This window comes from Pholcus phalangioides, unplaced genomic scaffold (assembly GCF_987345545.1).
Source record: "Pholcus phalangioides strain wild (caught in Gottingen) unplaced genomic scaffold, Ppha-v1.0 ptg000015l_1, whole genome shotgun sequence".
Taxonomy (NCBI): domain Eukaryota; kingdom Metazoa; phylum Arthropoda; class Arachnida; order Araneae; family Pholcidae; genus Pholcus; species Pholcus phalangioides.
The window spans coordinates 55,809,496-55,835,695 of record NW_028301608.1 but is presented as its reverse complement, the minus strand read 5'-3'; the positions used below and the strand labels follow the sequence as shown (position 1 = coordinate 55,835,695).

At 34.7% G+C, this 26,200-nt stretch overlaps 1 protein-coding gene across 1 annotated transcript in view; it reads right to left on the bottom strand.

The window, feature by feature from the left end:
* Positions 1 to 26,200, bottom strand: part of LOC149076256 (uncharacterized) — a 195,156-nt gene that overhangs the window by 31,297 nt on the left and 137,659 nt on the right. The window contains exons 3-18 of the mRNA XM_089242204.1: positions 25,888 to 26,103; positions 24,294 to 24,491; positions 19,792 to 20,010; positions 14,694 to 14,723; positions 12,586 to 12,810; positions 12,409 to 12,477; positions 10,192 to 10,410; positions 8,920 to 9,102; positions 7,927 to 8,012; positions 7,225 to 7,306; positions 5,991 to 6,095; positions 4,632 to 4,742; positions 4,014 to 4,208; positions 3,653 to 3,877; positions 2,566 to 2,760; positions 439 to 836 (exon numbers count right to left, since the gene is read on the bottom strand). Coding sequence (XP_089098330.1) covers positions 439 to 836; positions 2,566 to 2,760; positions 3,653 to 3,877; positions 4,014 to 4,208; positions 4,632 to 4,742; positions 5,991 to 6,095; positions 7,225 to 7,306; positions 7,927 to 8,012; positions 8,920 to 9,102; positions 10,192 to 10,410; positions 12,409 to 12,477; positions 12,586 to 12,810; positions 14,694 to 14,723; positions 19,792 to 20,010; positions 24,294 to 24,491; positions 25,888 to 26,103 — 2,756 coding nt within the window. The remainder of the gene's footprint in view (positions 1 to 438; positions 837 to 2,565; positions 2,761 to 3,652; positions 3,878 to 4,013; positions 4,209 to 4,631; positions 4,743 to 5,990; positions 6,096 to 7,224; positions 7,307 to 7,926; positions 8,013 to 8,919; positions 9,103 to 10,191; positions 10,411 to 12,408; positions 12,478 to 12,585; positions 12,811 to 14,693; positions 14,724 to 19,791; positions 20,011 to 24,293; positions 24,492 to 25,887; positions 26,104 to 26,200) is intronic.

Below are 26,200 nucleotides of genomic sequence, written 5' to 3'. Positions count from 1 at the left end.
AAGGAAAAAACAGTGTTAAATGCAAAAGAAAAACCGTTTTATTCTCATTCAACGCTGTTTTTTCCCAAAATTTCCTCCGTTTTTTGGATTCAAATATCTCAGCAAATATTTCACTAAGAAACGTGGAATTTTCTTTGTTGACCTCAAGAGAGACAGGGCAACAGCTTTCTATTTGGGTTCTTGAGCACAGGGTGCCCTTATAAAAAGTTTACATTTCAATAACTATACAACCCCTTGCAACATGAATGACATATCTGGGTAGTACACATTATTTGGATACTTTTCCTAATTAGAAGTATGCCTCTAGGATCAACGGTTCGTCCGTAAAATACCATACGCCCTGTTATCTATGCACCCTGTATAGGAATCACCGAGTAGAATACTCAATTCTAGGATGACAGAGGGAAAAAGAAATGTATTGAGTTTATTCGAGATTACTTTGCATTTGTCGTCGTCGTCGTTCAAGCCTTTCTCCTCCATGGCGTCGTCGAAGAAGCCTTTCTCTTCTGCGAAATCCCCAGCGTAATGCAGGAAAGCCTCGTCTTCGAACTTGTCTTCGTCTTCGGCGAAGCCCGAAAGCCTGTCCTCGTCGATGTAGAATCCAGATTCCAATTTCTCTCCCCCGAATACCGGATACGCGTATCCGTCGTGATTGGAATGGTCGACGGCTTCCTTGTTGTGCAGCAGATACACTTTGTCCACACCCGGAACGATATCTTTTCCCGGCAACGGAATGAAGTCCGCTTCCCAATCGTCTCGCATTTCCGGTTGCCTGCTCGGTTGCCTGGTCGTTGTTGAATCTTCTTTCGAAGGCAACGGGCTCGAAATCGATGGCTCTGAGAAAGAGAACAACACAATCAAAAGATCAAGTCTTGTGATAACTTGACTGGATGCATCTGAATAAATCTGACGACAAATAAAAAGGATTTAGCAATAAACTTCCGTGTTTAAATAATTGTCAAGATACTCTTGTGCGCGAGATTAATGATTAATAAAATAGAAGCGTGTGTTCAATTTTGGGTTCAATGAATTATTAATAAATACTAATCACATAATATTTACACTAAATATAAATATTAAATAATAATTATAATCACCCCAGGGTGTACTCTGTAGTTATACTGACACTACTCAGTGTCAGTATAACTACGTCCGTTCTGGTGGACGTATTTCCTTGAAACGTGGTATATACGTTATTTATATAGACCATGGGGGGGGGGGGGAGGGAAATGCTATAGAAAGCACCATTTTTTTCACCTGGTGGTCATAAATTGAACTATCTTTCATTGCATAAATCTCTCTTTAATGGTCTAAGATTTTGAGAAAAACTGCTCAGAGTACGGGAACGTAATGTTATGTAATGTTATTAAAGTCAAAACGTTTGAGCGAATGTTTATGCCTTTCTGAATAACATGGGATTCAATCTATCATATCTTTTAGATCGATGATTTTACAATATATTGCGTGCCGTTGCTAGTTGGTGCGAAGTACCGAGCATTGAGCTCTTGTTTTCTCCATCATGGTTTCTCTTTTATAGAGATAGTTTTCAGTTAGTTGCAAATGGGCGAAAAGCTCACGACAAATTAAAAAAAAAAAAGATTAAAAATCAACGAATTGATACGAAAAAATATGGTTTTCACTAAATAGTTTAATAAAAATATCATCAAAATATATAGTATGCAAGGGGACCCGGGTTCGATTCCCGGTGGAGACAAATCAATCTTCTTTAAAAATATTAGTTTCGGCATATATATATATAACATCCAGAAAATTCAGTTTTTCAGTATATTATCTTAGTGTTGAGGGTTTTTTTTGATAGTTAAAAAAAATTAAGAATTTCACTCAGATGACAATGTATCATTAAAAATATTCGACATTACATATCAAATTCGATACAAACAGTGCTTATAATTAATGTTTATTTCGATTTGCGTAGCATAACCTAACCCCCCCCCCCCCCCAAATTTCATTATGAGTACCCTTTGTAAGTCGAGCTGCATCCAAACGATACTCAATTTCAACACACTCATCTGGCAATATCAATTACGCGAGAGTTACGATCCCTTCGGTGATTCTTGACTTCAGTCCTTCATTTCTGGTTAAAAGTGAAGTATAAACTTTGTCTTCGACATATCTTTTCAAGAAGAAATCAAGCGGGGGGGGGGGGGTGGTGCGCTCGCTTAAATGTAGAGATCGAGGTGGCCATAACAAGGGTCCATTCCATCCAATCCATTACCCCACGGAATTACTAATGCTAGTACTATTCATGTCACTATTTATGTATTAAAAAAAAGGAAAAACTTTACGCATTTCCGTGCAAACCACACTTTTTTATGCCAATTGGTTGATTTTTAATAGTTTTAGAAAAGCAAATGAATGAAATGTATTAAAATGTATCATCGACTTTTCGCCTTGCTCGGATTTGCGAAAATGCCATCAAGAAGTACAGTATATCAACAGTTAATGTTTAGCATGTCAATTGTCATCGGTTAGACAATAGTAAGTAGAAGTAGTATGCATATATTTGTTATTATATGAAAAAAATGCGTTTTAGTTTGCACATACCTGTCGTGTCGGAACACACACAGGCCCGACATCTACCCTCGGGTGCTTTAGGTTCCAATTTACAGTGAGAAGGACATGAAGGTTCCTCATCACAAGGAGATTCACAGCGACATTTCTGGCAGCCGTCTTCACCGACGATAACACTGCACGTATATCCCAGACATATTGGCGGAGGACAGTGTTTCTCGGAATCAGCTGGAATTATCACAAGTAGATTATTGATGGCTCATTCCTTTGTTATTTTAGGTTTTCGCAAAAATGAACGAATCTCATTAAAAAATTCACATTGCAAAATATTATTCCCTCTCATAATAAACGATATAAATAAATTATATATATATAAATAAATAACATAAACCCTCCGAAAGGAGTGAAAATCCTACGGTATAGTAATATCTAAAGTTGAAATATGAAATAATATCACGTAAACGAGTGAAAATGAGCTGTAATAGTTCCATTCCCGTAATGTGGTAGGTGAATAAACATTAAAACTAGAAGTTTTATACGGTCAATGTTTTTTAAAATCTGCTTCCTTTTTTTTTTCTATTTGGCTGGAAGAAATTTACGCATGTCCATTTTCTACGACCTTCTCGGTATTCTTTTTGAGATTTGGGGCTATTTTAGCTCGTAAAAGAAGCAATAATCAAGAATTTCTACTCTTTGTATTTTGATAAATTTCCATGCAGATATTACGGGTACAGTTATTTTGAGTATAATAGAAACAGGCGCAAATTTCATCAACTGAAGTTTTTTTTTGAATATCCTTGAATTTATACACGGAGCTGAAACAAAACCCATAGTTCGATTTCGTTTCTTTGCTTTGATGTTTTTTTTCTTCACATTTTACTTTAAGCATCTTATGATTTTTTCTAAAATTATTCTTTTCAATCATGCTTCTTAAAACACCTCGTATCACTTGAAGTGCGAATGTTATTTTATTGCATCCGAGGGGGGAAAAAAAGTGAAATTTCATTGTAGAATGGTATTTCAATTAAGAGTGCATGGTGTGGCATTTAAACCACGGTTAATGTTTGAAACTGAAAAAAAAAGGAGAAAAAAAAAAACTCCCCACAAGGATTTTACTTACCACGAGCAGAACGTGATAATTTACAGATGCACGTTGGGCAAAGTCCTGAGGATGACGACTCATTTTGCAAGTAACAACCATCCAGACATTTTGGAATTTCACAGGGCTCTTTACAGGAACAAGTTGGGCAGCCATTTTCATCGCTAGAAACTACGCAGTTGTAGCCTTTGCAAGAAACATCTGAACAATTTTGACTTATCTCTTTAGAATATATGTAATCCATAGCTTGTGTAGGAAAAAGAAAACGACTTATTTTAAAATAGAGTAACAAATAAAACACACTGGAAAACAAAGTAACGTTAGTACATCTGAATCGCTCGTGTTACCTCAGTTTTAGAGTTTTATACATTTAATTACTCACCAGTTGAAGAATTCCAACACTTGCAGCCGCAAGTGAGACCGTCTCCTTCTATGGAATCCAAATCGAGATCACAACCAGACGGACATTCTTTAGGTTTACACGGTAATTGACAGGAACATTCGGCGCAGGTTCCGTCTGAACCCAGTGAAATAGTGCAATTGAACCCTCTACATTCGCTCGTTGGGCACTGCTTATCTTATTGAATAAATGATGTTTTTCATTATTAGTTACCCATTTAAAACAAGAAAACGATCATTGCACACAAGAACAGTTTCTTTTGAAAAAAAATATAATTCCAAGTTCATTTTTTAATTCAACTTTCAAAAATGAAGTTTAGAAGCAAATGACATCAATATTTCCTCAATAGCATATTATATTATTAGTAAATTAAAAACAAATATTTTTAATTTGAATAAAAAAGAAATCAATGAGGACTAAGAATTATTTACGAGATAGAGAAAAATCCACCCATTTTTAATACATCGTGTTTATATTGAAAATGGATGCGAAGATATTGTATTTAAATTTTTTAATTCAGAAATAATTTAGTTCATGACTATATATCAATACGATATTTGTATACAAATAATGCTAGGAAAGAGAAAAATTATCACTTACCTACGCCATTTTTATAACATTTACAAATAGGGCATTTGTTATCATCTCTACCTTCCATAATACACCCGTCATCACACACCGGTTTCTTACATAGGATTTCATATGCAAGACCTGAAAAAAAATTTAAACTTTACTTAAAATCTGATGAAAGTACCAGATTAAATCAACACAAATACATCTTCAACCGAATCTATGTAATACTCAATTTTCATTTCAACTTCTCAGTAGTTGTGAGTTATAAAATACAACTGGTAATTTTCATATACAGCAAACCCCCCCCCCCTCTTTTGCGGACACTCGCGGGACAAAAAAAAATTCGTCCGTAAAAAAAGGGTGGCTGCGTCACGGGTAGGGGTGTTCTCTGTTAAAACTGTAATATACGGTATTAACAGAGTAAATGATACGATTCTTTGTTTGTGTATGGACGAAATTTTGACTATAAGATGAGTTTAAAGTCATGAAAATACATAGTTATTGCACAGATGCATAAAAAGAAATATTATACAAAAGTTTATATATTGAAATCTATTTTGTATAGCTTGATTTCCGTGTTTCCAGCCATTTTTTTTTCTGAAGTTACTTTTGCTTCAAAACGGAACATATCTGTGCTTTCCCGACATTGAATTCATTTGCAAGAGCACGACTTTTTACGTTTTTCGAGGACACACATTTTTTCTTTGAGGAATCTCGTCCCTTAATAATATAGAGTGGCGATTTTTAACAGAGCTAGCCATTTGAAACAGCATGAAATCATGTAACACATATACGAGCACAACCAGAAAACTAACATCAGAGTCGCCAAACATTAATAAACTTCAAGCCAAAATTTCCTTGAAAAGTAGCCACCAAAGTCAATCAAATATTAGAAGTTATGCTGTCATCTAGTGAGCATAATTCGAACCAGAGTTGCAACTATTGTAGGTGTCCGTACAGGGATTTTAGTCCAATAGAGCAAATGATGAAAATGGTGTCCGTGACAGTATTTGAAGGGAGACCCCTTAAGCAGAGTTCGAAATACATTATTTAATTAGTATTTTTGCGGGGATATTTTTATTTGGCCGTGAAACAGGGATGACCGCATCTGAGGGGTACAGAGGGGTTTTACTATATTACCTGTTTGTGAATAAAATAATGTTTCGTTCGATTAAAATATCTCATTAGAATTTATGAACTACTGGAAACAGGATTATTGCAATATTATTTGAAATATGAATTAAAGAGTTTGCATTATTATTAAAATAATATAAAAATATAAATATTATTTTTGTTTTTTTATGGATGATGCGTAATTATGAAAACAAATTCATTTTGATATTATGAAGGGAAAATAATTTATAAATAAAATTATAATGAAGAGACCTTCTGTTTCACAATGACATATTGGACACCCGTTTTCGTAGCTTCCGATTTCTTCGCAACCTGATGGGCAAGCCTTCTGACCACAGCCGTAAATAACTTCTTGGCCTGAAATCATAAATAGTGAATACAAATGATCAAAAGCGTATCAAAACTAGTCCTGGGAACTAATGGATAAAAAAATAATATTCATGGATAAAAAAAAAAGTTCACATAATTGCCAGTTTGTTTTTATAGCCAAATCTTGAGCAGTTGAACTAGTTATAATTAAATATATGATACTGAGATGAATGAGGTACATAAAATTGAATAATAAATCAATTATAATTTATTAACAGATGAAGAAAATACGAGACGATGTCCCCGTTAAAAAGTCTCGCCACATGCCTACAACGGCACAAATATTCAGTCATCACGCATCATTGAAAATTTGAAATACAGGGATGGCGGCATTAAAAACTTACCCACAACACAATATGCGCACTCAGACTGTCAGGTACACACATATTAACATTTTCAGCACAACTTAGTCGGTAATAAAATTTCCCATCGCGATAGACCGGAGTTGTGCTCAGATTGAAAGAAAGAATAGATGAAGACATTGATTTTATTTCAAGTTCCAATTGAAATAACGAAGTTCGAGAAAAAAGAATTTATTTATTTTGTTATAAATTTTTACTTAAACTCATAGTTGTACGTTATTATCTATTTATATAGAGATAACTTTATCACGCGTGCGTGTATGGGTTACGGCAAATGTGATAAATCGGTTATTATACATACTTACCAATCCTCTTGGTAAGCTTGATACATTTATCACTTTTACCAGTGAATATGCATAATACTCAAGCGTCGTTGGTAAATTTGATAAATTGTATTAAAAAAATTATCAATTTACCGGCGAATAGGCATAATAGCCAAGTGTCGTCGGTAAATTTGATAAATACTTGAAGTTTATCCCCTTTATCTGTGATTATGCATAATGCCCTAGTGTAATTGATGAATTTGATAAATATGAAAAAAAAACTTGTCCCCTTGCATATTACAGATAAAAAGATTCGGAGCGAATATAATTTGAGGTTAAATGAATAAATTTTACAATGAAAAAAAATGACGTTAATATACTTGAATATATGCCACTCTTCTCATAGAAAGTGAAAAGAAAGAATAGGATACTTCTAGTTAAAAATGACAAGATTATCATTAGAAGATAGAAGTAAATTTGACATTAACTTACATTTAACAATGGGCTCGCATGATTCTATGTCGCATTTGACTTTGGACACCATACATGTTTCTCCTAAGGCACATTTCATGTTCTGAAACAAGATGTAGAAATGCAGCAAAAAAAAGAATGAAGTTTTGAAATTTTTCAAAAAATTAATTTTTTTTATCTATAAACTTTTAAGTTCAATATCTTATTTTATTTTATGATATGATAACATCTGTATGCTGGAGGTAAGGGCACCATGTCACAAAAAATAAATTTTAGAGGAGAGCAGTTTGAAGGTTTTTGTGTGTCTATTTAATCATACAATTTGCTTGTTTTATAAATTCAATACCTCTGTTATTTATTGAAAAAATAAGATTTAGTGTTTTACACCCCTGTATAGTGGAAATACAGCAAATTAATAGCGTTATTTCAATATTGGCAATAGTAGATATAGTAGTGTCTTTTACCTCTGGCATACAGATAGAAGAAGTTAGTCTGTGTATTAAGACTAATTTTGGCAGCTTCATCAGTGAATAAATTTATCTTTGAAAATTGTTCAAATGATCATACACCTGGTATTACTACTACTACTACACCGAATGATTCACTTCGTAAACTCTATGTGGAATTTCTAATATAAATAGGTTTTAGTTGATATAAATATATGAGATGTATATTTATAATATATCTGAAACTATAAGCAATTATTAATCATGATGCACATACTTTACATGATTCTAGCGTATTCTTATCATCTTCTATATCTTCTGTGTTGTTGCCGTCTACTGATGAGCTTGAATTTTCAAGACCAACTATTATAAGAATAATATGGCTCTCAGTATCAATAACGTCTTTAGAAAGGGTTACAGAATTAGATCGTAAAAATTCAATAATCGTACGGCCTAATGATGAACGACATTTGTGAGAAAATAAAAGCAATTATCTGAGAGAGAGATGCTTGCAGAGTTGTATAAAAACACCAGTTTTTGTTTCAATTTTTTTTAAATCACAATCATAAGTGTTCCTATGTTATTGAAAGTAGATATTTTATAAGTTCGTGTATTTCTTTAATATAGTATTACTTCTGTTTCTCACAAAAAAAATAATCCCCCAGATTACAAAATTACTTCTTGAAATTTGAATAGGAATGAAATTACCCTCCTAAAATTTTCTTTCGGATAACACTGGTCTGTGTTGTACTTGATCATGTGTTGTTTGGATGGTGTCACTCTAACATTCTAGAGTTGCGAGATTTTAAATTCATTCCTGGCCTCTATTGGCGTTCAAACTATTAATATTTGAATTTTTTTTTTGAGTGACTCATAAGAATTACGCCAGCTTTTTTTTTATATTTCTGCGTATATTTAAATGAGTAGAATCAGTGCTTTTCTTCTAAACTTTTTAATGTCGTCACCTTGGGACCTTTCCTTGTAAGTACTGAGCCCCATAAAAAATCACTACGTAAATAGAATGAAATTTCCATTCTAAAAATAAATAAACAAGAAGAGTCGTAGCCCAGAAGAAATTTTAATTAGTAGCGTTTTCGTCCATATTTGCCCAATCTTCAGTGAATTTTTCATTCTCAGATATGGACGAGACATTTGGAATTCTATTCTCTAGCGGAATATAGCTCTTAATCTATCTCGACCGCGACCGTGAAAGCCTACATTGTTCTACCATTTTTTTTCTTTTAATCGCTATTATTATTTCTATGCTTACTAAGGGCGGTGGCGTTGATATGGCATATGCAACCAGAGCATTCGTTATCTGGATTTTCGGGTTGGCACATTTCTGGGCAGGGCATGCACCGGGATTTGCATCGACATATGGAGCAACCATCCTCTTCCCGAGTCACCAGCCAGCAATTGGTTCCCTGGCATATGGGATCAGGACATGCCCTACCTGCAATGCACATTTCGTTATAAACTATGTACTTTAATCACAAATCATTAAACAATATTATAAATTAATCAACTTCAAAATCGTTATAAGAAAAATGTCTCGTTCTTTTGTGTTTACCTCACTTATAGATTTAATTTGATTTTATCCTTTCATTTACAGTTTCTTGATTCTATCTTTTTTTGTTTAAAAAACTTCATGTTCTTTTATCTTGGATTTTCCCCCTGGAATTTTCCACGATTGTACATCATAGTATAGCAGAATAGCGCAGCAGGTCATCAAGAAATTTTGGTTGGATATTTAATGATACTATACAAATAAGTTTGACTTCATGCGTGTTGTAGTGTTTTTTGTTTGCACCAAGATCTGTAGAAAGTGCTTAAAATAGTCCCATTGCTTAAGAAAACATCAGGTAAATTGCCATCGGTAATTATACAAGATGGATGAGAAGTCTTGGACACATTTTAAAAATTAATAACAAGTCAACCAATTGGCATAAAAAAGGTAAGCAGTTTGTACTAAAATACGTAAATACGTATTATTATCATGGCCTAGATTTTTTTTTTGATAAATTAAAAAAAAAATATGTTTAAATTTCACTAGGTGGAGCTGTAAACGAAAAAACTCGACATGCATAAAGTGCAACACAAACAGTGCATAATTAATTTTCTAATTATGAGTCACCACACTAGTTCGCAGCGCCACCTATGAGTGGAATTCGAACTTTTTTTAATAAAAAAAACTCTTGGCCACCCAAGTTTATCGTCCACCGTGTATATGTTAAGTATATTATAATAGATGAGTGGGAAACTCATCTGGAAAGCCTGTCAATTTAATGACCTCATGAGCTCATTAAATGCCCTGCTCGTCCATATTTTACTTTTGCAGGGGGGAGGGGCGCTTTAATCATTAATAAAGTGGAAACAAATATCGCAATATGCGAGAACGGTTTTGCAGATTATAATCGTTATTATTATGTTGATTATGACAGTTTAATTAAGCAATTATTAATAAGCAGTTTGAAATTTAAAACGTTTATCTAACTGAGGAAAAAATGATTGCAAAGAAATCAATGAAACGAGGTGAACTCACTGTCTTTCTGTACACAGGTATAATCAGGGCAGCAAGAATGGGGTTTGTAGACGGCCTTGCAGTTGACGTAGTCGTTGTTCGGTGGCGGTGGGCAAGAACTGTGGATGCACGTGAAGTCGGGCGGCGTTTTGCAAGTGCACGTAACGCAATTCGTCGGGTGTTTGATGTCCAACACGTTACCGATCGGGTAATAACGGCCTTCGAAGGAGCACATCTCATCTGTGAAATGTAAATCGACCATTTTAAATACACACTGCCATGATATTGAATTAGTAAATGAAATCCTTATAGTCAAAGTTTGTGTTGCCTGAGCTGTCTACAGCTTAAGTACCCATCACAAAATTATAAAATTTCCAGAACGCCTTAAAAAAATCATGAGGAAAATTTCTGAAGACTCGGTTTCAGCCCGAAATTTTTCACATAGCTTTTGGTGCGGAATCACTGTGTATTCGTAAGAGATTCTTACCAGCAAGGCATGTTCTTGTAAACTCAACGTTATATTCTTTAGTGAAGAAACTTGAAGGGAAATGGTTGAACTAGATATGCTTGTCACGAATACACGAATATGGATCAGTTTGGAAACATGTTTTGAAAAAATTTGTATGTGCATTTCAACTTGTGTAGAAACCACCCCCTAATGGTGAATGTCAACAGCTAATTTTTTTTTCTGTCTCAGTATCTCCCCGAATCCTTCATTAAGGCATTCCCAGAGTTTCGTAACCTTGTGATGGGTATTAAGGCTGTAGACAGTTCAAAACTAGCCGTGTATACTATATATACCATGTATTTCTAAATATCATCGTATTCAGAACTTCGAGTTTCTTATGTGAACATTTAATGCAGGTGTAACTAACAAATTAATGTTATACTTTCCTCACTCACCAACCCCTATACTTTTCTCACTCAATAAGCTCCAAATTTCTGAACATTGTTCAGCGGTGGTGAAAAAAGCGAATAGAACGCTCGGTCTCATTTTCAAAAAGATCTCTTCGCGTTCTCCTAAAGTCATTCTTCAGCTTTTTCGAGGCTTAGTTCGTCCTGGACTGGACTTTGCTGTAAGGTTTTGGAGACCATACCTACAGAGGGACATAGACTTGGTTGAAGGGGGGCAGAGAAGAGCTACGCGTGTCCTTATTGGCACACGGGGCTTGAGTTATGAAGAGAGACTTCATTTTTTGAATAAGTTTACATTGGATGAACGCAGGTGTCGAGGAGATATGATCGAAGTGTTTAAAATTTTCAATGGGATGGATAGGATGGACCATGAACTTTTAGTACACCGCCAATCCACTGCTTTTACAAGGGGACACCAGTATCGATTGGTGAGGGACAATGCAAGGCTATGGTGTCGCAGGGAATTTTTCTCTAATAGGGTTGTTAATAAATGGAATAGCTTACCCCCGGAGGTAGTAAATTGTAACACAATTGACACGTTTAAAAAGAAATACGATAAACATGTTGGGGTAAATCGAGAAGCTATCCATTCTTAGAATAAGACAACCATAAGTATTCTTTATGGGCATTGTATAATATTTTATCATGTGTATATATTGTTTACAGTTTTTGTTAATTGAATTTTTAATTGGGTTGCTATATTTTTGAAACATATGACATCCATATTTTTATGGGCATCTTTTTATCAGATACCTCGTTGGGCATTTTGCCTGTTGTGGCGTTGTATTTGTATTTGTATAAATTTAGATGTAGATGAATAACCCATATGGTCGGAGACGTACACAAGGGGGGGGGGGACACAAGGGCCCCGTGGCATTCCCGTTATTTGGGGAGGGGGGTTAAGGGGACATCATGCCCCCCTGGCTTTGAGAAATACAGTAGAAATAGTATATATATGTACACGCACACACAAATATATATATACATACACTGAACACATGTTCTTTGCCCCCCCCCCCCCCGGAACACGTTGAAATGACGGTCCTGTCGGGCACGGGGCCCATGCCCTCCACCCCAAGACGATTAAAAATTAAAAATATTTTTAAACATCTTTGTAAAATAATTAAAATATCGAATGAAAATATCCACAAGATGCTATCTTAATTTATGTTAATTTAAAATGCTTTCTGAAGATTAGTAACTGAAAATTCTGTAGACGAAATCTTGGCGCCCCCCCTCCCCCGAAATGATCCCCTCCAAAGGTCGATCCTACTTATGGCCCGGTATATGGTATGATTGACTCGTATCACAAAATGTGCATACCTTCATCGTCTTCAGATTTGTAACTCGGTACTCTGTTGGAATTTCGTCCGAATGTGAAATCTTCATCTTCTAGGAGAAAATAAATTTTAGTAAAATAAATAAATATTGGATGTAAAATTATATATATTTTTTTAATTAAACATTTTTCTTAAAGCTACAGAAGTGAGTTTTGTTTACCGCAATGGTAGTCAATCGGACAGCACGTTTTCTCGTGATAAATCGGTATGCATCCCTGCCTCAGCTTCCTGGCGTCACGTTCCAGCATACAATCATGTTGTCTGCAAGTGGCGCTGCTGATTCCGTTCCAATCTTTAGTGCACAGGCATATCAGGCACGGATCTTCATCCGGATATATCTGTTCACCCTCGTAGTACATCTTGCCTTTGTATTCGCATATAGGAACTGAAAACGAGGGAAAAGAACATGAGGGCACATATTTGACGATGAAACCAAAACTACAGAATAGATTTTGCCAAACACATTTCGAAAAGATGGTATTTTTTCGGCCTGAAATATACTGATGAAATTGAATTTTCTGGATGTTATGCCGAAACTGATATTTGGAAAGAAAAGTGATTTGCCTCCCCCGGGAAACGAACCCGCGTCCGGCGGGTTCGTATACATACCGGGCAAGTGCACTAACCAATACACCAGAGACACTTTTCAATTCCTCATAACACGCACATTCATTTTTCTTTCCGAATATCAGTTTCGGCATAACATCCAGAAAATTCCTTTTCTCAGGACATTTCGAAAAGCTTTTAAGATAAAATGCGTGTGAAATTACTGTAATACAATGGGATAATTGTGATGTTGATTACTGGATACATAAAAAATTGTATTCATTTGAGAAATTCCCTTTTATTTGAAGACTCCATAAAAACTTTTTTCTTTCCATTATTATTTGTGCGACTACTACAACTTAACCATATATGTGCACCCGTACATATTCCTTTGCAGAATTTCTAACGGATCGGTACGTGCCGGAAAGGTGCGGCCTCTAACGTATTTATGTTGTCAGAGACGGGCTTATTTCAAGATCTTGCTGGTGCTGCCATCTGCCTTCCATGTTTTGAACTTAAAATGCTTTAATTTTCATGTTGTATATGTTGCAGGTCTTCTTGTGCTCTCTGCGGATAGACTTTTTAAAATTATTATTTGTACTGACACACGTTTAACGGTTATTATTTTTCAGAGCTCACAAGACAGCTTGGGCGCAAAATATTTTATTGTTCCATATGCATATATTGTCTTTTGCAGGCCAAGTTTAAATTTGGATTGATTTTCATAATTTTTTGTTTTTTTTCCTCCTTTTAGTCCTGTAATTCAGAAGCATCAATCAAAACATTCATGAAAAAAAAAAAGTTATTCTATGCATGTTTTTTCTTCTGGTTTTGTCAGAATGTTCACAGAAACTACATTTAAAAAAATGGTATTCCTTAAAATATAGGTGATTTGAACAAGTTAAATTTTTATTTTGTAGATTAAGTTTGGAATCTCACACCTTTAGAAAATAAAATCAAGTGCTTTCGTGAACGATTTTTTTTTTTCTCATCAATAAAACCGATGTTCATGATCGGGAACATTGGCCGTTAAAAGGTTGAATAGGTTTACCAGATTCGATAACTGAGAAAGGAGGACGGCTGCGCGCGCACCTGTAGTGACGTCACTTTCCCCAATTTTCACAAGAGATGGTACCACTATTGCGACCCGAACCGGCAACAAACCACAGCAGAAACTTTTTCCGGATAAAATAAAAGCGCAAAAAAATAAAAAATAAATCTGGGAATTTTTTGGCGGCTATTGTTTAGTCAGTCGAAAAAAAAAAACCACAACAACACTCATGTTAATGAAGATATATTCTTCGATGTAAGGGAAACATTTTCTGAGAAAAGAAAAATTCCGGAAACTTGAAAAGGAGGAAAAAAAACGGAGAATTTCCCGAAACGTAGGAGGACGACTTGTATCACTAGGTTGAATGAAAATAAAATGATCTTATCTTGAAATTTTCAAAAAAGATTGAACTATTTGAGGACGTGAGAACATTTTATGAAAACGGTTAAAATCTTAACTTTCTTCAGTGTTGTATTCTACTTATTTTTCAGCACAAAGTCTCGATAAAATACGCAATAGAAATTACATTTATTTACTCGAAAAATATTACAAAGACTTCTGCCAACAACAGACTGTCTGTCTTTTCTGTCTTGAAGCAAACTTGTAGAATCAAAAGTAATATGTATGCTAAAACTTGTGCAAGTGTGAATATAAAAAATATAAATACTTACCATCGTATACTGTATCTTCTTTCGCAGTAGCTGAAATAGGGAAAACAGAAATTAAAATAATTATTCGCAAGAATGAAGTAAGCAGAAAATTTAGTACACACCAAATTACTTTGTGAAAATATGCAGCTGGGGTGCAGAAAAAGTTTTTATTATCTTCTGATTTCTCGTGGATGAAATACAATTTTAATTCCGAACGCATATATTTTAATATATAAAAAATAAAGATTAAGAAAACTCTTCATGGCGAGAGGGATCAACATTATTTTATCCAAATGAAATTGCTCACAGTGGAAAATTACTGCTTCGATGCATGTAATTCTATATCAAAATGACACTAAATTTCACATCAAAATTTACGAATTTAATTAAGGGCTAGCCCGATCAATCGATTAATTGTTAATCTCAGTTAAGAGTTTTAGACTCGCTCAATCAGATTAAAATTTTTATTAAAAGTTCATAATTTATTTTGATTTATTTAACGAAACCGATTGGATGTCTTCGAATTATATTCCTATATGTAACATTTCAGAAAAGTGATCATATTTAAAAATATTTAAATCGATATTTTGAAAAAAATTTTGACATGGGAGAAATAGAAGTCGATTCAAAGAAAACTGACCAATGATTTCAGTTTTAAATCGGGCTTGATGGAAGTTTTAGAAGACACAAGACAAAAATTTCGCCTGATGTCTCCAATGTACACATCAGGTCCCCCCATTTTACAATCATTTGGGGGCACTGAGCTATAGGGAAAGCGATGAGCTATAGGGAAAGCGATGAGCTATATCTCCTTATAGCTCAGTGTTGGGGGTAGTTTCTAGAGAAAAAATAGCAGTACTGAAGATCGAAAGAAGTTTCGAAATCAGTGAATAACCTAAAATGAAAGATTTTCCATGACAACATCCTAGTGGATAATTTCCACGATACGACAAAAATTTTCAGCATTACTTCATGATCGTGCAGCCTTAATTTTTTAATCGATTCCATTATGTGTTTCCATATAGCGAATACAGTGTAGGTGAATGAAATGTATTTTGTAGCATCAATTAAAAAAAGAAAGTAACCACAAAAAGTTTGTTATGAAGTGATAGCACATTTAAAAATATTCGATTAAAACTCGATTAATCGATTAAAGGTTTCCGATTAATCAGTTAAAAATTTTGATCTATTCACAGCCCTAGTTTAATTATAATAATTGATAAATAATTATATAAAACGAAAAAGTAAATCTCGCTCTTTTTTTTTCCGGAAGACGTGGTTTCTAGTGCTGCCATCTATACTTGAGTCTGAGAACTGAAATACTAATTTGAAAAGTGCGACGCATCGAAGTCCGATCGTATCGTTTCACGAACATGGAAAATACCAGCATTTACTATGTGGCTTTGATTTGCTATTTTTGCCGTGAAAAAATAACTCGAAAATTTTATTGATTGATAGCCGCACTCATATTACAATATCACAATCAAGTTTAATTATGATAACGTCGTATATCGCAATATGTTGTATTTGTGCTGCAAAAACGCAAAAAACACACCGTTAAAAATGTAAAGTATCGTATTTTACTAATTTTATTAAAAAATCAACATCTTTTCTACGAAAACCTGACAAATAACCCATTTATGATGAATGGAATTTGCATAAGCGAATTATACGCCGAAGCGGACTACACACATATACGCTGAAATTTTCTTTCAAAGTACAAAATTCGCATCTGTGGATTATACGCAAGACGTTATGGTATTAGGGGGGAAAAAAAGACGCATTATCTTTTTTTCAGGCGAAAAATCCTTCTATCGATCTCGGTTGTATCGAGCAGAAATTGTTTTTTTCTGGAACGATATAGTTTTCCGTACAAATAACATGAATATAATACGAGTGCTACTTTTGCTGTTACATCTCGAAAAAATAATAACATAAGTAGCATATCATAACGAGTATAGCTAACTATTAATACAAAATGTCTACAATTTCTCTGACCCGAAAAATACGCAATTTAAAAACTGTAATATCTTGGGATTTATTGAAAAGAAATAGCCCACTGTATTCAGAAAAATTTCTAAAAGAATAAAATGAAAAATTTCATTGAGAAAAACCGTTTTGCTAGCTGTTTTTTCTCGAATTTCCTCAGTTTTTCGAATTCTGTAATATCCCAGTGAATATTGCACTTATATATATAAACACGTGGAATTCGCTTTTTTGGCATCAGGTGAAACAGAGCAACAATTTTCTAATTGGGGTTTGCAAGTTGGAACACACACGGGGAATGTATGAAAAGCTAATTCTTTTATTATTCTTTCTGAATTTTTTCTACTATATAACCCCTTGAAACATGAATGACATATCTGAGTAATACACGTTATTTGGCAGCTTTTTCTAATTGGAATTATACCTCCAGGATCTGCCGATCGATCAGTAAAATGTCATACCCCACTGTTTGCGCTATGCGCCCTGTATAATAATGTTAAATTCACTACGCAATTTATTATTTTTTCGGCTGTATCACGATAAAAAATAGAAAATATAATAGTAATAATGACACGAAAATAAAATAAGAGAAATCTTCGATATTTTTCTACGGAAAGTACACTTATACCCGATATTTGGCTTTTTGCTTTTTTTGTTGTTGCTATATCTTCTATCTAAAATAACATTTTTTTTTATCTAAGTATATATATATATCCCTGTTATAACCAAGCTATTTACATCCAAGATATGCGATGACAAGGACCATCTTTATAAATCCCTTGATCACCGTCTTTTTTTCCTCCCGAACGATCATCTAAAAGTTATCCTTTTTTTTCCTCTCTACATTTCTCTCCTGGGAATGGGGATGAAAAAAAGAAAGCTATACGATGTTTCCTTAAAGATGAGAGGTTTATCTTGCGAGATATAAAATACATTCCGTATATATAACGCCCAGAAATACATATAAACAAAAAAATCTAAGGGGTGGGGATAAATGCTGTCTAGTTTTAACAAGATGTTTTGATGATAAGATTTTATAGAGCTTCTCGTTCCCAATGCCAAGTTTCTGATTTTTTTTAAAGATAAAAACACTGGAAAAACAAGAGAAATAGTGAGATTGCTTTGCACTTCCGATATCATTATCATGTTTATATACTGTATATATCACGCGATACTGCTTATGTATGTAACTGAAGATGTGTAGATTTGGAATTTCCTTGGAGAGATATTGCATGTAAGAAAACTGCTACTGCTATACTTCTACTAGTTTAACGTTTAAAATCAAATAAGATAAGGAATAAATTAAAAAATAAGATAAAATTGAAATTAGATTTAAAAAATGAAGAGAAAAAAGGTGAAAAACAAAACAAAACTGTGTAGAAGATTTTTTAATCATTTGAGACATTATAAAACAGTGCTTCCCAAGTAGCAGATATCATCTCATGAGGAACAATGGAACTAACAAAGAGTAATAGCTAAGAGAAAATACTACTGCCCCCCCCCCCCCCCATATTTTTTTTTCAGACATGGGGCATTTAGAACTTCTTAGGACATTTAGAAAGGCAGGTACCATGGATAAGTTATTCCCTGTTCCCTGTAACTACCAGTTTTTTTCTAATAGTCTGCATCACAAAATGTGAATCTGGGCCAGAATCCCGATATTCAAAATCCTGACACCCCAATTTCCAATAACACTGAACAACAATGAAGTTGCGTCCGACACGAAACTATCATTCTGAACTATTTTCACCTGGTGAACACGAATATCACCAAGAGAAAGTTTTCTTGGCTGTTTTTTAGATAGAGCACTATGTTACTCATTACAGTAGCGCTTTCATTCACCTCGTTGGGCGTTTTTCCTGATGTGGCCTTGTATTTGTATACATAAAACAGTGTTCAACATCTTTCTACTTGTGGACCGGTTAGATTAAGTGAAAAATTCCGCGATCTGTCATACAAAATGTCTTCAACCGATGCCGCCATCTATCAAATAAAAACAAAACTATTTGTAATTATTCAGTTAAAATCGGTTGTTGATTTCAAATCAGCGCGTGGCATGGAAAAATGAACAATATACAGTATATTTTTTATTTTCTTGCCACACATTGGTCTAAATTTTATACGCCATAATACGGGTTACTAAATGTGTACCGGAAAATAATTTTGCAGCAAACATAAAAATATCGTAATCGGAATTATCGCACATAATATTTACATAGGTGTGCCGCACATGACAGTATGAAAATAAAAAATATAGAGTCCCTCTCCCCTCATGCCAGAAGCATGAATGTGCAAATTTTCAAAACGTGGAAATGACGTTCGAATGTTTACTCTACGCATGTTACTCTATGAATGCCATTCCTTATAAATGCTTTGTGACATGCGTTTCAACATTTGCGTTTCAGGTAAAACTTAGCCAGTAAAATAAGGGATCCAACCAGCTGATAAACTCAAAAAATGAACGGTTGCATATGCATAATGAGAGGTTGCGCTCCTGGCATGAGGGGGACGATATGGTATCATCCAGATGTATATTGTTCATTTTTATATATAATAAAACCCAACAGTAAATTTTACTTGGAGAATTTATAACAAATGCTTTGCTCTTATTTGATATGTTGCAGTCGGGGTCCTAACGCGAAGCTTCGCTATTTCAAGAAATATTTATGCGTATTTCTTTTCTATGGAGAGATGACATTGCGTTACCAAAGAAGAATTCAATGTATAACTTTAGAAAAAACCGTAGCCAATTGGCTTTCTCATGGTTAAATTCGTGTTGAGTACACCAAAATACAGAAGAAATAACTGCTTTTGTTTCGGATGTAGAAACTTTGTAAAAATTTGTTGTCTTGTCTAATCAATATAAACTGCTTTCTGCGGTAGGGAATTCTGTTTTCTCGGGTTTTCACGTCGATTTCGGCTGCCAATATTCTCAGGATTTCAGGATTTATGGCTGTCGGGATTATGACCAGACGAACATGAAATCGTACAAGAATACCCCTTCTCTGAATTTTCGTTTCTCCAGAATGTTATAAGATGATAATAAAATTTTTTTATATTTCTTATACTTTGCCTATAAATAAATAAAAAATGTTATATTTTGTATTCGAAAATGTTTTTCCTCTAAACTTACGGCATTCGACGGCAATCGGGCAGCAGTTTCCTTCGGTGTATACGTAATGACAACCTTCAGGCAGAGGTGTTCTTGAATAAACGGACGGGCATTCGACTGTTAGGCAGGATATCGTTGGTGCCTGTGTGAAGTAATCTCTTACGCAAGAGCAGCTTTCGCACGGATTTGTCGTGTTGATCTTCGTACCCACAGGATAAACCTGCTTCTTGTATATACAGGCTGGCACCAGGGAGAGAAAAAAATAATCATCAATCACAACTGAAAACAAAATTTATTCGTTAATCGAACACTCAAATGAAATCTATTATTCCCCCTCAAACAACGTAATGTTAACCGAAATGAAGAGAGAGATGATAATTATCTTTTGATCGTTTTATAGAAAAGAAAAGGAATGAAAATTTTAATCATGTCAAAAAAGGGAAATAACTGTTGTGCGACACACTGGGAAATCAAACATATATCTAAGAATTTTCGAATATACAGGATGCATTGGAAATCCATTTGGGCTTTGCTTTTGGTATAATGAAGTCAACTACTACCACTTGACCGTACATGCACCTCGTACACATTCCTCTGCGGAATTTCGAATGAACTGATACGTGCCGTAACGTGTTCTGCGTGAGTATACAGGGCAATTACTTAATTCCCCTTGCCGCATTTTAATGGTGAACTGTTGATCCTAGAGACATATAATACTTTCAATTAGAAAAAATATCTAAATAACATGCAGAACTCAGATACATCATTCATATTTCTAGGGGTTGTATAGTTATGAAAATAAAAATATTAAGGTTTTATATGGACACCTTGTCCTAAGAAACCCAATTAGAAAGTTGTTGCGCTGTCTCTTTTGAGGAAAAAAACTCGTTTCTAAGTGCAATATTCACTGAAATAGTTGAATTCAAAAACTGGAGCAAAGTTGGGAAAGAACAGCTAAAATTTAGCAACGCTTCTTTTCTTTATTTTTTCTGTTCTTTCCCAACTTTCCTCCGATTTTTAAATTCTAATATCTCTGTGAATATTTTACTTTTTCTTGGCATCAGAAGAGACGGAGCAACATCTTTCTAATTGGGTTTCAGAGTCAGGGTGTCTGTATGAAAAGTTAACATTTTTATTTTGATAACTATATACAACCCCTTGCAACATGAATGACGTATCCGAATTCTGCACGTTATTTGGATATTTTGCGTTTTTTTCGTGTTATTGCTGTTGCTGTCATCGTTCTCCCAAATTTTGAAGTATAGATAATATAAACATAGCTCTCACTCTCACACGATGGAGCAGAACCCCTAGGCTGGGATCTTTGTCGGGCCCCCAAGCCAGACTTTTCATGGGCCTTTTTATAACGAATTTGTTGCACGAAAAAACAAAAAATGATGATAATTGTCCCGGGTTATAGGACTAGAGGCCTGCCAGCCGCACCCATGTGGGGGGGGGGCATGCGTGTAACTGTATGATACATTCATGTGATGTAGACATGTAAGGTGTGCCTATATTATCTGTGGATATACATTTTCAAATGAGAGAGTGGCTTGCATTCGCGTCAAAAGTGAAGTGACTATTTCAGATCGGATGCAATGAAAAAAGCAGGGTGTAAAAAGTTTTTATACGGCCCTAAACTAACTTTAGTTTTTTTATGCTTTCCCTAAAATTATTATTATTTTATACGCATCTTATATATATTGCATCTGATCGAGCGTGGGGATTTTACTATACAGGGTGTCCTGTAAGTGCTAATGCGGCTCCTATCTTATCAACCATCCGTGATAGAGGTATAGTTGTAATGTAAAAAATGCTCAAAAGGAGTTCAAAGTGAGCAAAAATGCTCAAAGGAGTGTGTAACAAAATAAAAATAAAATATAAATTTTTATACTGTTCTCAATTGTTTTTCAATCTTCAATTAGGTAGTTGTTGCCCTGTCTCCTCTGAGGCCAACGGAAATATTCTAAGTTTCTAAGTGCAATATTAGCTGAGATATTCGAATTCAAAAATTGGAAGGAAATTGAGAAAGGAGCGGTACGTTAGTTCTTACTGTCTTTTATAATTTTTCTCCGATTTTTTAATTTAAATGTCTTGGCGATTATTCCACTTAGAAACATGAATTTTTTTCCCGTTGGCCATAGGAGAGACAGGCCAACAACTTTCTAACTGAAAGTTAAAGGACAAGTGAACAATGTAAAAATTTAGGTTTTTTTATTTTGTCACACTCTTTATATTCTCACTCTTAAAACTGGTACAGAGTAATTTTTGAACTCCTTTTGAGCATTTTTTTTTAAATTGGAATCATACCTCTACGATGAAAATTTGATGAGATAAAAACCGCATTAGCATTTACAGAACACCCTGTATTGTAAACCAAAGATGCGTGGCTATCACTCTCCGTCCATAGGTTATGAATAATCAATTTATGAAATTGGTGATTATCGATAGAGCCTTTGATATGTCGGTTTAAAAGGGCCTCAAGTTTTTGTCTCCTTAATTAATATGCAGAAAGAGGTTCTCGATTGAATCATTTGGCTAGTAGCCCCATAGCATTTGGCTGAGAATTCGCCGATATATCGGTGATTGAAAATTTTCGAGAGCTAAAAAAACCCGAATGTTTTCAAAGGATGTTGAGATAGTTGCAGAATTGAATTCCAATCACCACTACCTCTCGGTGAATTTCTATCTAAATGATGCGAGGTTAATTTCGTTCGATACATTAGAAGAAGGCACAAATTTTATTTTTGCCGTAAACTGAATGATTTATAAATTGTTATGAACGTTTTTATTTTACTTTATCGCATCAGATGCGTTATCTGAGTCTCGTAACCCCGTTCTTAAGTTATTTCAGGCTGAAAAGATTTGTACGAACCTCGTATATGTTTCGAGAGGAAAATGTAATACGAAAGAAATCCTTCACACGACGCGTTTGAACTCCTACATTTTCAGAAAATCATATCTGACTACTTTCATTTGTGCCTGGGTTATTTACAAACTAAATGTTTCTATGTAAGTGAACCAAAATGGATATTTACTATATTCCTGCAGAAACGCATTTATTTGCGATTTTGTTCACAGATATGGTAAAAAATTCTAATCCGACACAAGAGAAGGATGAAGAAGAAAATTTCTAGCGAGAAAATGCTCCATGGTTTCAATTTAATACGTATAATGCGCAAGTTTTCGGATGAAAAAGGGAGTTCTCTCTCCGGGAAATTATATAGATAAAACTCGGAAATGGAAGTAAATATTCTCTCCTTTACACAAGTAGGAAAATGAGTATTTTCTGCAGAAACATTAATGTTAAACCCATGGGGTAAATAATAGGGCATACTGTCTGCATATCTAATAATTCGGAGTTGAATGGATTTAAGTGAAGGAAAAATAAACGACAACTCTTCTTCTCTTCTGCGATTTCTACCATTTTTCGTGGGGATGTACCACCTTCTGATTCTTAATAAGAATCCGCTTCTTAACTCCGGATTTGATCTGTAGTTAATAGTAGAGAGGGAATTTTGCTACCACATATTCTTAACTAAGAATCGTTTTTCTTCCGTAGTTAGGAATCGAGTTAAGAACCGAGTCTACCCACTTCTTAACTCGATTCTTAGTAAACAATTTTTTTTCTCCCATGCAAGATAACGTAAATTCTTTTTTTAATGTTAAATTAAACATGCACCCCATATAAGAATAATCTTATATATAAATGAGAAAGTATGTATGCATGTATGTGTTTGTCTTTTGTACAAATCTACAATTTTAAACCGATGGTCACCAAATATTGCATATTTAGAAAACGGGACTGGGATTGAACTATAAGCTACTTTAAAAGTTCATCGCAGCAGGGCAAATGACAGAATAGGGCAAAAAACCGTCGGGCAACAATGGTTACTGGTCCCCAACAATCACTTTCGGAATGTTTACTTTGGTTACCGTGGTTCCCTAGCAATACGCGTACATGCCTTTTAAATGGTTTTTCATTTATTTAATGATGCCCGTATTATGTATAATAATTTATTCCTGTATAATGGTTTGTTACATTTTTCAATCCTCCCATTAATTATAGAAAACCTGGCATTGCCAGGTATTATGGCTAGTTTGTTATAAACCGGAATTTCATGAAAACGGCCAAATTACAGCCCCTATTGTTCCGTTATAATGAGGTTCTACTGTTGGCATCTTAGATGCAACAAAACACTTAAGATTGGTCCTGTATGTGTTAATGAGCCGTTTATTTCTCAAAGGCCGGGATACAAAAGTTCATTTATCAAACTTGAAGAATGTAATCTATAAGCGTATCGATTACATCTGAGTGAATGTAACCGATAAACTTATTGGTTGAATTTTTTCAGTTTCATAAATGAACTTTTCTCAAACTTTTATAGTGTAATTCCGGCCTTACAAGTGTTGTTTATGAATTGCTAGTGTCACATACATTTGGACAGTTATGAATTGGAAGAAAAGCAAGCGAAAAATGCGTTGTATATTATATTATATATATTATTATATATATGTGGCACCTTTATCGTCGAGAACATCTTCATCAGGGACGGAACAGTCATACCGCCAAGGGCAAGGGCAGTCATCAGGAGGTTCGGTATCTTTCTTCCCGTTCCTCCATTGCTTCTCAGCGTAAACAGGACGGCATCCTTTGGCTTCGTAATGCTTCAAATATCGCCACTCGCAGTTACATTCCGATGTTTTGGTCAGCCTTTGGTCTGTAACATCAACAATATATATATATATAACAATAATAATTTTTCGATGGCATAACGATTTTCTGAAAATCATGCACGTCTTAAAAAAACCACGATGCAACTATAGCAATTCAGGAAACATAAATTTCCATGTAGTGTTTTCATGTGTTGTACTATTTTAATCTTGTTTTGTGAAAAAAAAAGTTTACAGTGTACATGTTGTGGTATGAAATTTTTATGTGGGAAAAAAATTATTGGCATTTACTATATTGTGTTTTCCTTGTATATTTAACGTTAGTGCAGTGAAAACAATGCTTGCAACACTGTACTACTCCCGAACTCCGTTTGAACACTCCCATCCGTTTCAAAGAATTTTGGCGCTGTAAAACTATAAGTTTGGCATGATATCCGAGCACAGCAGAGGGCTCCAGAACCCATAGTAATCCTTATATGGAAGATTTTTTTACTAAAAATTTCTGGTGTCAAATTGGGTTCGCAAAAATAGGAGGAGGAAAGCCATCCGGAATCGGCCCATTGGAGTAAACTATTCTCGCTCTAATTTACTCTTGTTTGTATGAAATGACAAAACTTGAGGAAGATGATTATCTGATGATCGAGATTTATGAAACACAACATATAACGAGTCAGATGTTTGAATAAATTGCACACTGAAACGTATTATTATCGGAAATTTTTGTGTGCCATGTGTACAAACTAATGGATAAACCATATCCGAATGGTTAGAATTTTAACATCATCTTCAAGACTTTTGTGGGTTGAATATCGGAGAATTAAACAACGGAACCTCTAATAACATACACTAACCGTTTGTGGACACCTTCTGTTAACGGGCAACTTTTTGAATCCAATGGAATAACGTTTAGATGTATTTCCCTACCTACTAACGGACACTCCCCAATTAGAGAAGCAAAATTTTTGGTTCCATGGTGTCCGTCATTGAGAGGGTTCAATGCAAACACAATAAAACGATTATAGTGAAATTGAGGGTATGTTTCATAACAAATCTAGTTATAAATGACTTTCGTGGATTTCTCTGGAATAACATAAGCGTGTTGATCTCGATGGAATTCCTTAGCAATAGATAATAGTCTCAAACTATAAATATAAGCATGCTAAATAGACTCTATTTGAATACATATTCTATCAGAATGATTGATGAGAACATTTCGGTAATATCTCAATGTAGAATCAGTATTCCGATCATCAACATGACATTTATCTTGTCGTGATCGAGCGAGTCAAGTAATTTCCAATGCTCATGCAGGAGGTCGGAGGAGGAGGATGACAATGGGCATGCATTCGTCAAAAGCGTGCTCGAATGCAAATCGAGATTCGTCATTGCATGCAGGTGTGTGCTGAGTATTTCATGCAAAGGAAATATACCGCAATTGTATACCGCATTCCCATCCAATGGGACAGCAGTCTCTGTCGGCGTAGATAGGAGTACATCCCGGAAATCGCTCGTGGTAATTTTCCCAAGGGCAGTCTATCACTGAGCAAGTGAACGCGTTCGGTTCCGTGAAACCTTTGAAGCAGTGGCAGATAAGGCAGAGACCCCTGGTGGGCAGTTCTGCGTCTTCTTCGTACCAGGTGCCGTTGTAGAAACACGTCCCTTTCCGTAAGTAAAATAAGAATATGACATACGAAAAAAACTATAAACTTTCACAATATTCAAACCATTAAAAAAAATGTGTGTTAAGGCGAATGTC